At 58.4% G+C, this 14994-nt stretch overlaps 4 protein-coding genes across 4 annotated transcripts; 3 read left to right on the forward strand and 1 right to left on the reverse strand.

The window, feature by feature from the left end:
* Window positions 1-540: 540 nt before the first annotated feature.
* On the forward strand, window positions 541-1343 carry UV8b_07992 (uncharacterized protein; the record flags this gene model as incomplete). Its single annotated transcript, XM_043145489.1, has 4 exons — window positions 541-664; window positions 778-829; window positions 940-1123; window positions 1200-1343. 4 exons carry the CDS (start codon window positions 541-543, stop codon window positions 1341-1343), a joined length of 504 nt encoding a protein of 167 aa, XP_043001424.1.
* Window positions 1344-2531: 1188 nt separating this feature from the next.
* On the forward strand, window positions 2532-4074 carry UV8b_07993 (uncharacterized protein; the record flags this gene model as incomplete). The annotated part of the gene is made up of 2 exons (XM_043145490.1): window positions 2532-2599; window positions 2736-4074. 2 exons carry the CDS (start codon window positions 2532-2534, stop codon window positions 4072-4074), a joined length of 1407 nt encoding a protein of 468 aa, XP_043001425.1.
* A 3221-nt stretch (window positions 4075-7295) lies between these two features.
* Window positions 7296-10947, forward strand: UV8b_07994 (uncharacterized protein; the record flags this gene model as incomplete). The annotated part of the gene is made up of 13 exons (XM_043145491.1): window positions 7296-7364; window positions 7421-7461; window positions 7550-7628; window positions 7723-7804; window positions 7880-8724; window positions 8805-8867; window positions 8977-9433; window positions 9495-9750; window positions 9865-9928; window positions 10011-10094; window positions 10173-10452; window positions 10533-10618; window positions 10732-10947. The coding sequence occupies 13 exons, from the start codon at window positions 7296-7298 to the stop codon at window positions 10945-10947; spliced, it is 2622 nt and encodes an 873-aa protein (XP_043001426.1).
* Window positions 10948-11448: 501 nt separating this feature from the next.
* UV8b_07995 (uncharacterized protein) lies at window positions 11449-13238 on the reverse strand (the record flags this gene model as incomplete). The annotated part of the gene is made up of 2 exons (XM_043145492.1): window positions 11449-12363; window positions 12453-13238. 2 exons carry the CDS (start codon window positions 13236-13238, stop codon window positions 11449-11451), a joined length of 1701 nt encoding a protein of 566 aa, XP_043001427.1.
* Between the last annotated feature and the right edge of the window lie 1756 nt (window positions 13239-14994).

The following is a 14994-nucleotide window of genomic DNA, read 5'->3' on the forward strand; positions in this document are numbered from 1 at the left end:
AATGCACTGGCGGCACCAAGCCATCGCCCCAGTGCAGCTCATATCATGCTCTGTACTGTACATGTGTATTGTCCCAGGACTTGTCCGACCAGTCACGCGATGCACCAGGACAATGTCCTAATTACTGTACACAAACGGACGGACTGGCACCCGCGGCACCTACCCCGCCCAAGTCTGACGAACGAGTGAATGGCATTGGGAACAGCTTGGCGCAGACTGAGCACACCTCAGGCTCCCGACGTCAAATAGCTTATTGCCCCCTCCTTCCCTCCCCCCTCACTCCTTCTTTCCCTCTTCCCATTCTTCCTCTTTCATCACCATTCCGAACTCAGCCCACCTCTCTAAGACGCAAAATCCATTCAAAGGTAAGTTGAACGTTGACCTAAACGACCTCGTCTCAACAACATTGAGGAACCGTGTTCGAGAGCCCTGTTCGAGAGCCGTCGAGCATCAACTGACATCTTTCCAGCCCGCCAGCCTATTCCGGTTGGCCTCCACTCAGCTGACTCCCAAGTCAACCACCATAAGCACTCTATCAACATGACGGAACCTCTTTCCAAGGTCGACTCTGCCGTACAAGGCTTGTCATCGTCACCGCCAAAGGAGAAAGGCCATAGGAGGCAAAGCTCCAGCGCTGCTGGTGTCATGAACATCAATGATCTTGGTTAGCCTCCCCCTGTGGTGTGTTTCGTTGGAAAGCCGAGAGCCCCTTGACATGTCGTGCCTTGCTGCTGCTGCTGCAACTTGACAAGCTCGGCAGCACTAATTCTGTCATAGAAAAGGAGGGCATTGAGCTGGAGATAGCAATCGAGACACAAAAAACTGGGTGGTACGTACAAGCTCTCGGGCAAGACGCTGGGCACGCTGGCGGGAAATCTTGCTACTGCCGGCGCTGTGACATGGTCATTGGGCTCGATTCTTACTCAGTCCGACATGTAGGAAGATCAACAAGAGCTCTACAACCGTAGAGGATTCGTCTATACTGAAGATTCCGTTGACGAAACCACCCGTCAAGAAGATTGACCTGCATTTCCCCTTGGGAATGGAAGTGACGGCACGAAATATGAAGGGCGTCACTATCAAGGATGCTCTGGATGCCATTCACAAGGCGTACAAGAAGCGGGTGAGGAGTATCCGGTGCACTGTTTGCTGTTTTGACCCCCCGTTTCTCGCATGGTGTCTAACATGGTGGCTCACAGGCGGATGATGAGCTCGAAAACCCATATCTGGCCGGGTTTGAGTGGGATAAGGAGGAATCGTGGACACGATTAATTGTCCACCTCCAGAAGGAACCCGGCGTGTCTGCTCACGGAGGCGGCAAGAAGAAGAAGAACAAGGAGTAGAGTCCTTACTGCCACCCTGATATCTGTTACAATAGCTCCTTGAAATTTCTTCTTGTCTGGCTTCGCCGTTTTCGTTGGGCGTCGGGCAACCGGGATATTGCGATTAGATATTCTCGGCTGGTTTCCTGTACAGGCGATTGCTGGAAGCATCGCCATTTTTGTTCCATTCTTGCACCCACATTTACAGCGGCCGCGGCCGCTCAAATATACATTCCGGATCAGCCGGGTCGACGTATCATTCGTCGCAAGACGGTGCCACACGGTATTCAAGTGTCTGAGCTTTGAGTGCAGAGTTTTGTGAGTGTCAACTCTTTTGATTCTCGACGGTTCCATGTCCGTCCACACTTGGTACGGGGTACTGTGCAAAGGTAAAGGTTGCCTCGTGACCCAGACCCACCGGAGCACCGCCAGAGCACCGCCAGAGCACCCACCGGAGCAGGTGCCTTGCATGAACTGGCTCTTGGCTGGCGGATTAGATTAATTAATTCAGTAATTGGAGGCAAGCGAGGCGGGAAAAAAAAAGAAAGGGTATCAGAGAATGAAGGATTGCTGATTGCGTGATCTCCCTTGAACACATGCAACCGCGATCTATCCCGATGTAGTGGTGTTCGAGGCTGGGTAGATGCTTAACTGCGTACCACCGAAACGGCTTCCCGGGGGTGTTAGCCGAGTACCTGGCAGCACCTGTCACCTCGCAGGTACCTGTCAATGTGAACCCCCTCCCAACGTCGCCGCGCCATCCATGGCTGGCACCGCGGAATCATCAAGCAACTTTCCGTCGGGTCGGAAATGCGGCTAGTCTCGGGCCGGTCGCACACATCGTCTTGCTGGGGCCCCACGGCGGAAGTTTCTGCACCACACAGCGGCACACAACACACACACAGCACACACACACGCACTCACACACGCACGCACACACACACCACCACCACACTCGCTCTCTCGCCCGCTCGCTCGCACGTCTAGCCGTCGTCCTGCCCGGGCAGAGGAGTGCAGCGCGGCTTAGATCTGTCTCGGAGTCGTCGCCATATAACAGCAATGCCCCGCCCAGAATCAGCCCGGGTGGGGGGTTTTGATTTTGGTCTTGTTCCTCGTCTCTTACCTCTCCTCCCCCATCTCCCCCCCTTCCCCCACAAACAACACGTTACCTGAGCAGAAAGAATCAAGACGCCCGACACCAAAAGCACAATGCCGGTCACGCAGTTTGAGACGAAAGAAAAGTACCGCTACCAGTGCGGCTTCAACAGCCACTTTGAGTAAGCAGACAATTTTGTCCTATTTTTGATCCACTCCGCTCGTTGTCTTTTTTCGTCTTAATCCCGGCGCACGTGATCGACCGGGGGAAAGGGGAGGCCTTTGACTGACGGTGGGTGATTCGTCGAAATCATCTAGGTCGGAAGCTGTTCAAGGAGCGTTGCCCATCGGCCACAACTCTCCGCAGCAGCCTCCGTTCGGCCTGTACGCAGAGAAGCTGTCCGGCACGGCTTTCACGGCGCCCAGGCACGAAAACAAGCAGAGCTGGCTGTACCGCATCCTGCCGTCATGCGCACACCCTCCGTACCAACCGTCGCCCGAGGACGCGGCCCGGGAGCTGGTGAGGAGCCGCGACTCCAAGATGCACTACATCCCCAACCAGCTCCGGTGGGACCCCTTCAGCCACGACGAGTCCAAGGACCACGACTTTGTGTCGGGCCTCAAGCTGGTCGCGGGCGCCGGCGACGCCACGCAGAAGCAGGGCCTCGGCATGTACGTGTACGCGGCCGGCAGGGACATGGATGAAAACGCGGCCTTCTACTCGGCCGACGGCGACCTGCTCATCGTCCCGCAGGAGGGCGACCTCGACATCCGCACCGAGCTCGGCTGGCTGCTCGTGCGGCAGATGGAGGTGGCCGTGATCCCGCGAGGCGTCAAGTACCGCGTCGGGCTGGCGTCGGGCCCGGCGCGCGGCTACGCCCTGGAGCTGTACCAGGGCCACTTCCAGCTGCCGGAGCTGGGGCCCCTGGGGTCCAACGGCCTGGCCAACGCGCGCGACTTCCTGGCCCCCGTGGCGCACTTCACGCAGGACTTTGGGCCGACGGCGCACGAGGGCTCCGGCCGCCACGTCGTGACGGTCAAGTTCAACAACGCCCTGTTCCGGACGACGCAGGCCCACACGCCCTTTGACGTGGTGGCCTGGCAGGGCAACTACTACCCGTACAAGTACGACCTGGGCCGCTTCAACGCCATGGGCACCGTGTCGTACGACCACCCGGACCCGTCCATCTTCACGGTGCTGTCGGCGCCGTCGGCCGCGCCGGGCACCGCCGTCGCCGACTTTGTCATCTTCCCGCCGCGCTGGCTCGTCGGCGAGGACACCTTCCGCCCGCCGTGGTACCACCGCAACACCATGAGCGAGTTCATGGGCCTGATCCGCGGCGCGTACGACGCCAAGCGCGCCGGCGCCGGCGGCTTCGTCCCCGGCGGCGCCTCCCTGCACAACGTCATGAGCGGCCACGGGCCCGACGCCGAGAGCCACGAGGCCGCCCGCGCCGCCGAGCTGCATCCCGTCAAGGTCGGCGCCGGCAGCTGCGCCTTCATGTTTGAGAGCTGCCTCATGGTCGGCGTCACCGAGTGGGGGCTGCGCACCTGCAAGAAGGTCCAGGAGGCCTACAGCGAGGAGAGCTGGGGCGGCGTCGTCGCCCATTTCAACCTGCCCGAGGGCTGCGCCGTCCGGAGCCACCTAGCCGAGTAGGCCGAGCCGGCGCGGTCGCTTGCAGACACGCGCACGCAACGCGACCCGGGGACCTTGTAGAGCAGCGGGGGGTTATCGTGGGGGAACGGGACTGTGCGTGCGGGTGCTTCGCTGTGGGAAATGTAGAATTGACGACGCGGCTCCCAGCTCGGGCTTGGCCGAGTATTGTGTCGCCTGTTCTTTCAGAATGGTGGGAATTGTTGGCCGGCATGTTCACCTTGGGGGCTATTTCGCTCGGCATTCTGGAGTCAAGACTGCAAATTGCTGAATGGGGAGAGGCGCTTCCATTGTTGGATAGGCATCTTTGAAAGTGAAATAGGAGAAGCGCTGCCGTCGTGGTAGGCATCTCAAAAACTTGGCATCGCAAACCTTGGGAGAAGCATGACTATTGCTTATATAGGCATCTTACAGCCAAAACCTAGAAATATCCTTTTAAAAAATAAGAAGGAGAAAAAAGGGCACTTTATTTACAGGCATCCATCTGCAAAAGTGAAACTTTGCAACCCATTGAACGGGAGCAGCAGCAGCAGCAGCAGCAGCAGCATACTTATAGGCATCTGCAAAGCTGAAACTTTGCAAGCCGTTCCAGAGGAAACGCACCAGCCAGCCAAAGCCAACAAACACCTTGCTTCCTCAGAGGCCAAACAAGGTCGGGCTCTTGATGTACTTACTTCTGGGCAGCAGGCCGGGCACGCTCGGCACGCTCGGCATCCCAGGCAACAGAGCGTAGCTGGCGACTCGGCAGAGAGCATCGCAGCGTGGCATGACCTGGCCGGGGCAGTGGAACACGGGCTTACGACCGAGTTCGGGGTTTGGGAAAGAGGCTGACGATCCGAGCCGTCGCGGGCACATGGCCAAGTCCCAGCCGTCAGGGCATCAGGACACGGGGAACCTCGACTTGCTTCCACGAGCCGCGCAAAAGCAACCTGGCAAGCAGGCCGCAACCAGGGCTCAAATGCGTGGCTCCATGCGAATAGGCAAGGCGTTTCGCTTGATGCAGAGCCTGAGTTCTGGGCATCAGCGCGTCGCGGGCGAGCGGGTCAGCAGCAAGCATTGGCGTATGTGGCTGCGCTGGCCTCACTGGACAGGATGGATGGGAATAGCGGGCGACTTGGTCACTGGCTGGCAAGGAGAGCAGGCTTGTTGTCTTCTTTTCCGCGACTTTGAAGCTGTTGCCCGGGGGGGGGGGGGGGGGGGGGTGTTTGTGGGAAAGCGCCCGTCCTGGTTGGTAAATACTTGGCCGAGGACAAGGTTGGACAAGACCAAGGTCAACCCAAAAGGGTACGGAGTACGGAGTATGCAGATAAGAACTCTAAAAGAGGACCGACGCTGTTGTACGTGCTAATGCGGAAAGTGGCCCCTTGCGGCCCTGTGGGGAGAAGAAGGCGTCAGCGGCGAAAGGGTTGCCAAGTCTTGTCCATCAACAGGCCTTTTGCAGTTTGTCCCAAGATTGATGAAGAAATGGTCATCACCAGGGCCAGTGCTTACAGGGCCCAAGCATTTCTTCCGCCTTCACGTCCCTTGTCTTGGCCTTCCCAATCACATGCTAAGGGGGCGGGGAAATGTCCATGGCGATGCAAGCAACGACGTGGTTATCTCGAGAGGCTGTCTGTCTGTCTGTCCATGCCAGCAGGTGATGGCCTCGAGGCAACATGGATGGGTGGTTATGGGAAGAGAGGAGCGAGGGAGAAGGTGAGCTGCCCGGGGGCAAGAGTCGAGCACTTGCTGTCGGTGGGTAGACCATGGACGGACGATGGACAGACGATGGACAGACGATGGGCAGACGATGATAAGGTTGTTGCATTGCATTCCAGCTGCGAGAGAAGTAAAGGTTCAGGTCCGCAGCTGCAACAGGCCGGGGGAGGGGATGCAGGGGTTGGCTTAGGTTCCATAGCCCTTGCCGCCAGCGATGCCGCCAGCGAAGTCGAAACTCGGTCGCCCCACCTCCAGAACGACTTGACGAGAGTCAATTCAAATTTCATCCGCCTTCACCATCTACTGCCTACCTGTATGTATGTACTGTACTGCTCACGACACCTCGACTGCTACCTTTCCTCCGGCCCGCCAGGCCGCCAACGCCGGCTGCGCGACTTGTTTCCCTGCGGAACAAGGGCATGCAGGTGTGGCCGAGGACGCAGTGCTACAAGGATCTCTTGGTCGCCGACCGTCACGTTTGCGTCGTGATCGAAAGACACACCCGCTTGTAGATCTGCAAGCAAGGTTCCGGCCTAGATTTAGACTCTACGTACGGCATGGGCCCTCTCATGCAAGTTTGTCGGCAGATGGATGCTAGGGACATTTTCGCGCACTTCAATGACCAGCCGGTGCAGGCAGTGCAGCAGTCACCGTACCGACGCACAAACTCCCGACTCGTGGTGGTGAACTCGAGCGTCTTATTCCGGCCGTGCACTGCGTCGAAATCATATAGCACGGGGCCGCTGCCCTGGCTAGATTCCTCGGCTCAGAGACGGCCAGGATGGTTTGGCATGGTGCCAAATCCGACCTCCGAAGCAACAACTCCAGGCGAAACAAAAAGGCGAAACAAAAGAACCACCCCGCCTCCCCTTTCACCTTGTGAGTTGGCATCGTTGCTGCCAATGGTTGGGTTCGGTCCGGTTGTACTTGAACCAACAGCTGCCATGTTGCAGTCACACAGACAAGATCCATCCATCCCTCCTCTGCCACTTGACCAAAAGGCCCGGCACCAGGCCCCTTTGCTTCTTAGCATCATCAACTTGGGGTGAACCTAAGATCTTGTCGTCCCCGCCGTACCATCTTACCATGACCCACAGCTGCACATGCGGAAGAAAAATGGACCCCCAGCATCGGCATTTGATGCTTGATGCTCATGGTCCGAGCTACATCTCCGGGGGCAGCCCGGCCAGCCACAAGATCAAGCCATGGTCAAGCTGTCAATGAAATCACGGAGGATGCTTTTCACCAGCGGGGACAAGCCGGTGAGCTGGGAAGCTTTGCCACCACACCTTGTGGATATCTGATGGGGTCCTTTGTGACGCTCCTTTGCCCAGCATCATCGTTGAAGCAGGACTCGCAGTTGACCTGTTACCCGGACATTGATGTGGAAAGGCGTTTAAAAACTGGGCAGACATCCTTCAGGAGTGTCCAGTCCAATTCATTGTCTTTTGTGCCTTGTTCCCACCGAATTCGTCGCCCGACGTTGCAGCCGTGTTCTACGGATTGCAGTCTGCAATTTGCTGAAAATGCAAAAGAAAGACAACAAGGAAAAGACGTCGCAAGTGTTGGGGAAGCCAAAGGAGATTATAAAACCGGTAGAGAAAGAGAACCTCGTTTTGGTCGACTTACACCTTGCTGATCAAACAAATAGCTCTCTGACGAACATGTCGAGCGTAGAAAGACTCTTGAAGGGTAGGAGCCTCGGCTACAAACAATATGCATAAACCCTTTTTGAAAAAGTAAATGATCCAAAGCAGCCTCTGATGCCGTAAATTTGCAGGGAACTTGTTGCTACCGAGGATGACATTCTCGAAGCCAGGGAGCTGGCAGCCTCCATGAGCATGGAGCAAGTCCGGGCAGTATGTCGCGACCATGGGTGGCAGCCAGGCCAGACAAACATCACATTTGCAGTCCCGACGTCTAACATTCTTTTCTTTTTTTTTCCTGCTCTAGATGATGAAGAAAGTCTTGGCCATTCACGATGGCGACCCAAACTTTCCCCGCGTCACCTTGCGCAAGATTCAAGAGTTTATAGGTGTGCTGATTGATTCCTGCACGGCCGCCTGGGGGAAAACCAGGGATGCCCATCAGCTACTGATTCCCGAGGTAGAAAACGAAGACATTGCCGAGAATCCCGAAAAGCACGAGGAGATCATACAGGAGATGAAGGTGGAAGCTGCTTTGATCACCAACAACAGTCCTTACGCCGAGGTGCGCGCCGTCACCGACAACCATGACGACCCCAGCACGCCCGTGTCGACGGTTCGTGCCTGGACCATTGGCATCGTCTTTTCCTGCTTCCTGGCTTTCGTCAACCAGCTCTTCTCTATACGACAACCGCCCATCCGCTTCGACACCAACATGGCACAGCTGCTGGCCTACCCCGTCGGTAAAGCCTGGGAGAAGTGGATGCCCCAAGCGGACATGCGCATTCCGTTCACCAGCCGAGTCGTCAACCTCAACCCCGGGAGGTTCAACAAGAAGGAACACATGCTCATCGCCATCATGGCAAACACGTCCCGAAGCCTGCCCTACACCCAGTACATCATCTGGACCCAAGTCTTGCCCCAGTACTTCAACCAACAGTACGCCCGCAGCTTCGCTTACATCTTCCTCAACGCGTTCGCCACCAATTTCATCGGCTACGGCCTTGCCGGCATCACCCGGAAGTTCCTGGTGTACCCGTCGTACTGCGTCTGGCCTCGATCCCTGGTCACCATCGCCCTCAACACTGCGCTGCACAATGAAGAGAACCACCCTGTGGCGGGCCCCCTTGGCAAGACGTGGAACGTTTCGCGCTACCGGTTCTTCATGGTGATTTTCGCCGGCATGTTTGTGTACTTTTGGTTCCCAAACTACATTTTCCAGGTGCTCACCTACTTTGCGTGGATGACTTGGATTGCGCCAGACAATGTGCACTTGAACGTCTTGGCGGGCATGCAGAACGGTCTTGGAGTACGTCAGCTGCTTCGGCGCGTTTGAACTTGCCGACGAGGATCGAGCAAAGGATGTTCTTTTACTGACAGACGGGACAGCTGTTCAACCCTCTTTCCACATTTGACTGGAACGTCATCAACTTTAATGAGACTGACCCCTTGGTGCGTACACACACACATACATTCATGCACACACATATATATATATATGTATATCCCCATGCCCCAAATTACCGGGCAATGTCGCCTAACAACCGGTTTGCAATGGCAGATGATTCCGGCCTTCTCAACCTTCAACATGGCCGGCGGCATGTTTATCGTAGGGCTTGCCATTCTTTGCGCCTGGTACACCAACACTTGGAACACGGCGTACTTGCCCATCAACAGCAACCGAATCTACAATCACTTTGGAAAGCTCTACAACGTGTCTCATGCCCTCGACGAGCGCGGCATGTTCAACTTGGAAAAGTACAACGACTACTCTGCTCCTTACATGAGTGCCGCCTACTGCCTTGTCTACGGATTTTACTTTTCCATTTACTCTGCTGTGGTTACCCATGTCGTTCTGTATCATCGATATGAGCTCAAGATAGGTTTCAAGAACCTATTCAAGGGCTTCAGGTGGGGAAGACGTGGGAGGAATACCGAGGCTAAACGGGAGAATGAGCACGTCGCCGACGGTGAATACCTTGATGTCCACAACCGGCTCATGGCTGCCTATCCCGAAGGTATGATGCTTTCGGCCTCGTTTTCGTCGCGCCAGAATAAACTGACAACGGGTATTGCAAGTTTCCGAGTGGTTCTACTTTGCTACGCTCGTCATCTCCGTGATTTGCGGTGTCCTTGGTATTACGCTCTGGCCCACCTACACCTCGCCCGTCGTGATCCTCTACGGCATCTGGCTTTGCCTCATGTTTATCATCCCCATCGGTGTCGTGACTGCCATGACGGGCATCGAGGTGACGTTGAACGTGTTTGCCGAGTTTATCGGAGGCATCATTGCCGAGGGCAATGCTCTAGCCATGAACTTTTTCAAGTCGTACGGGTATGTTGTCAGCGGCGCCTAGGCATTCCTTTTGTCTCTTTTCCGCTTCCCTGCCCGTGGCGCGCCGTCGATCAAGATCAAGGCCAAGATGCTGGTCCCTGATACTTTGCGCAGATACGTTACCTGTGCCCACGCACTTTCATTCGCCAACGACTTGAAGATTGCTCATTATGTCAAGGTGGGAGATGCCGACGGTCCAGAATCCCCTTCCCAGGTCCCACCTGGCGTCCACTCGCTTATTGACAAGGCTTCTTGACCAGATCCCCCCCCGTGTCACGTTTGCCGGACAAATGGTGGCCACCTTCGTCTCCACCATTATCTGCGCCGGAGTCATCAAATTCCAGGTAAGCTGGCTTCCGCTGCCCTTGTTTGGTCAAGATGCTGCGCTGTGTGTTGCCGTTCGCTTCTGACCATATTGGAAGATGGACATTCCTGGCGTCTGCACGTTGAACCCGCCCATGCGTTTCAAGTGCCCGTCGCCCACCACCTTCTTCACTGCCTCGGTCCTCTGGGGATCCATTGGTCCCATCAAGGTGTTTGGCAGAAACGGCCAGTACAAGTGGCTGCTTCTCGGTTTCCCCCTCGGAGTAGCTCTCGTCCTGGCCTTTTACGGTCTCAAGAAGCTGTTTCCAAACAGCCGCGTCTTGGGACAGGTCCACGTCGTCGCCGCCATTGCTGGTGGTTTGCACTGGGCACCCTACAGTACGTCCAACCTCGCACCGTGCCGTAAAAGCAAACAGCATTCGAAAAAAAAGAATCATCTGATGTGTGTGTCTTTGCAGATTTCTCCTACTCGTTCCCAGCTGTCCCAGTCGCCTGGCTATCGTGGATCTATATCCGCAGCCGATATCTCGACTTTTGGTCCAAGGTGAGCACCCCCCCCCCCCTCCCCCCCCCCCCCCCCCGAACACCGGGGTGCTTTTCGCGCCGTGTGACGACTAACACGAAAGGGCCGACTTTTTCTTCTCGGTCTCTGCGCAGTACAACTTTGTTCTCTCGGCCGCCCTGTCCGCAGGCATTGCCGTGTCTGCCATCATCATGCTCTTCTCGGTCCAGTGGGTTGGCGCGGAAATCAAGTGGTGGGGGAACGCGCAGCCTTCGGTTGGGTGCGAAGGCACGCCTTGTACGCTCAAGGCGCTGGCAAACGGGGAGAGGTTCTATCCGTGGTGGGACGCAAGCAAGGTTCCCGCTCCCTGAGGTCGGTCGGAGCTTGCATGTGGACGGGGGCACAAGGTCGCGGATGGATTGATTCGTGCTTGCGCGCCGTTTCCCCGTGGCTCATGCTCATGCTCATGTCATGGTGCAAGATGGTGTTTTTGCCTGTCAGGCATTGCAACCTGCGCAAGTGGTGCGCCATATACGGGGCAATGCCTCCCTGCAGCACGCCTGTTGCTGCTGCGTGTTTGGTTCGCGGTTGACGGGTTGACGGGTTGGCTGGTGCAGCTGTGTCTGCAAGGAAGATATACAGTAGAGAATCTGGTGGACAAAGCAGGTACAACAACAACAACGGCATGGGGAAGCAAATAGACGACGACGTAATGGCGCGTGCTCCAGGGGCATCCATGTACGTGGCACGCGAGATGGGGACACGGCAAAATCACGATTTCTGCTGCTCCCATGATTGGGCGCTGTAATAAATGTATGGAACAAAGTCGGGCACCCCACGCGGCCAACACGCAGGCCAGGCCGCAAGCCCGCTCACTCGTCCTTGACGTCGTTGCCATCCGCGCCATCCTCGCCATCCTCGCCGTCGCCGTCGTCGTCGTCGTCGTCGTCGTCGTCATCCACGCTCCAGTCCCTCCAGCCCTCGCCGCGGATCCAGCTGAGGCCCTTGCGCCACTCGGCCTCGCGGACGGCGCGCGCGTCGCGCTCGTACACGACGCCGGTGACCATGAGGGCGGCGACAAAGAGCCAGACGTCGCCGGCGCGCATGGCCCTCCACCAGCGGCGCTTGACGCCCACCTTCCACAGGCAGTCGACGCTGGCGCGCGCCGAGTGCAGGAAGACGGGGCGGCCGTGGCGGCGGTCGACCCAGGCCCACAGGCCGGCGAGGAAGCCGCCGAGGAAGAAGCGCTGGGTGGCGAGGGCGCGGCGCGGCAGGACGGCCTGGAAGAGGCACAGGGAGGCCCAGGCGGTGGAGATGGCGCCGGCGGCGAAGGCGGCGGAGCGCAGGGCGCGGGCGACGGCGCGGCGGGCGACGGCGAGCGGGCGGTGGTACAGGGCCGGCAGGCGCGGCGGCAGGACGGCCAGGGCGGCGTGGAGGGCGAGCAGGGCGCGCGCGAGGGGCGGGAACGACGCGGGCCAGAAGGCCAGGTAGGCGCGCAGGCAGGACGGGTCGGCCGGGTGGAGGGCCGCGCAGGACAGCGAGGCGATGAGCGGGTGCGCCTGGGCGGTGAGCGGGGCGACGGCGGGGAGGGCCGCGGCCGCGGGCGCGCCGGCGCCGGCGCCGGGGAACATGGTGGGCGACACGTACGGCGGCCAGTTGAGGCGGGCCATCTGGGCGAGGCTGCGGACCACGTCGGCGCTCGACGGCCACGCCACGCGGGGGGACAGGCCGGGCGGCCGGGGGTGCAGGTAGCCGTCCGAGTGGCGGAAGATGAAGCTGCCGTAGGTCTGGGGCAGAGTCAGTTGAAGGGAGTCGGTAGGCTGCTGCCCGTGGGCTGTCGGGCAAGAAGAAAAAAAAAAAAAAAAAAAAAACTCACATCGGGGAAGCAGTCGCCGTCAAAGGCCACGGCGTGCAGCAGCTGGCCAAACGCAAAGGGCTGCAGCATCCAGCTGCCGAACCACCAGGGCCGGTCGCGCCGGCGGCCGTTGCGCACCCCCCACACCGCGCCGGCGGCCTCGCCCGCGTTCCAGGCGAACTCGAGCGCGCGGAACAGGGCGTAGACGGCCACGGACACGCGCAGCTGGCGCGCCGGGTAGACGCCCAGGGCGGCGCCGGCCAGCGAGGCCCCCACGGCCGGGGCGTAGCGCGACGTCAGCGCGGCCGCCGTGCGCGGGTTGCGCCGCCGGAACGGCTCGACCTGCGGGTCCAGCAGGTGGGCGCGCAGGCGGCACAGGAACCGGAAGAGCAGCCGGTACAGGAGGAGGATGCACGACAGCGACGCCGACAGCCGCACGCCCGCGACGCCGCCGCCTTTCGACGACGATGACCGGCCGCCGGGCAGGCGTCGCGCGAGGGCCTCCCAGCCCCGGACGGCGGCCAGCGTGGCGGCAAACACGCGCAGGGCGTGCCTCACGGCCCGGGCGTTGTAGTCATCGGGAGGGGGCGGGCTCCGCGGGTGCGGCCGCGGCCGCGGCTGCAGGGCCTTGTCGACCGAGGCGGGCGAGGGCGCCGCCCGGCGCAGCGCCCGGGACCGCGAGAGCACGTAGCGGTGGAGGGTGGCGTACTCGCGCGCCGAGATGGTGTAGCGGAGGGCGTTGCGCAGCACGGCGTCGACGGGGGTCGGGGCGGGAGCCGCGGCCGGAGGCGCAGCGGGAGCAGCCATCGCGGTGGGTGGTTCCGGCCTTGCGGGGCGCCCAGCTGCGTCGGAAAGGCGGCTGCGGGTCGGGGTGCTGCTGCTGATGATGATGATGATGATGCAAAAGCCAAGGTTGGACGGATGGATCGAGGACCAACCTCGGGCGGTTTGTTCGTCGTCGCCTTGATGGCCGCTGAGGCTGCTTACGTCACCCGGGGAGCACCAAGCCCGGAAAAATGAAAACCCCGGGGTGGTAAAGCGGGGGAAAAAAAAAAGAAAAAACGAAAAACGAGGTGCAAAGCCGACGGGCGGCCGGCCTGGTTCGACTTGTCCCGTGTTTTTTTGGGTTTCGAAAGGAGCAGAAAACGCAAAGTGGACGTAAGTCAGTAGACGTAAGTCAGTGGACGTCGAGTCAGTGGACTCTGGCAAAGAAAAGAACTCGGCTACCAGGGCCAGGGTGCGCCCGTGGCCGTCACGAGCCAGCGACCAGACCAGACCAGACCAGATAGGGACCGACCTCGGCTCCGAGTCAATCGGGCAGCCACCCCGCACGTCATGTGTCGCGCTGCGCTCGGGCCAGCTGCCGGCCCCCTGCCCAATCAAGACATCATCTCCGTCGTGCACGTAGCTCGCACCGGTCCGTCTAGGACTCCAGGTACCCAGGTACCTAAGCCAAGAGGTAGGTAGAGGTACTCTGTACTCCGTACCGACGTACCGGTCCGTCTAAGATTTCAGGTACCTAGGTACCTAAGGTAGAGGTACTCCGTACTCCGTACCGACGTTCTTGTTCTGCACCGTTATTGACGCGCAGCAACATGTCAACATCAAAAAAGGAGGCGTCGCTGCAATCATGTCTTGTCGTCTGCGTCTGTAGCCACCTCCATCCCCCTTCTCATCGTGGCCAACCAAATACTTACTCCATGTGCACCAGGAAAACCTCACTTCTTACTTTTGCCCGCCTTCGGCCATCCGGCCAGCCGGCCATCCGCCATGTCCTGCGCCGTCGTCTTCTCCCCCTGCGTCAACTCCATCGCTCCCTCTTCTTGACTCTGGTCTGCCCGCGCTGGGCCTTTCCACCAAACGTTGCTTTCTCCATCCGCCAAGATACTCAACGTAAACCATGTTCCCTAAACTTCCTTCTGCCCACCCTTGCTTTGGATTTTGTATCCTGCATTGCCGTCTTCCCACATGATCCTGCCCCGTCCTATTTGCAGCTCCGAGTGTCCCTCCTTCTGAACAAGTAGGGTATTCCAGGCACCCCTCTAATCCTCAATACCCTTTCGAAATACTGAAATACGTCCGAATAGATAGCTGGCGTATGCATCACCGCCCAGTAGACGCAAGACGTCAGAATTGCTAGTTTCCTAGATGGAAGAAAAAAAAAAGAAACAGAAAAGAAAAGAAATAACAAACCTCGCCCATCCACCTAAGCCTATGAGGGCTTGTGCGATAGGCGCTAGGCCTGGGGGAGGAGAAATCCTCAACGTAGGATCTCCGTATCATGCTGCGCCCGTAGCTATAAAAAAAAAAAAAAAAAAAAAAAAAAAAAGAGAGAGCAGAACAGAGAACAGAACAGAGAACAGAAAGCCAAAGACAAAGACAACCACACGCATACGAAAAGAAAAGAAAAAAAAAAAAGAGAAAACGGTTTTGAAAAGGGGCGGGTCCGCCGCAGTGCCCGGGTGCCCTTGCATATTCATGTGGCAACTTTTCGCGCCAAAAAGAGAAGCGCACATCGTCAAAACTTCCAAACTTCCATGCAAATGCAGTGTAGCATGAATCG

This window comes from Ustilaginoidea virens, chromosome 7 (assembly GCF_000687475.1).
Source record: "Ustilaginoidea virens chromosome 7, complete sequence".
In the NCBI taxonomy this organism is placed as follows: domain Eukaryota; kingdom Fungi; phylum Ascomycota; class Sordariomycetes; order Hypocreales; family Clavicipitaceae; genus Ustilaginoidea; species Ustilaginoidea virens.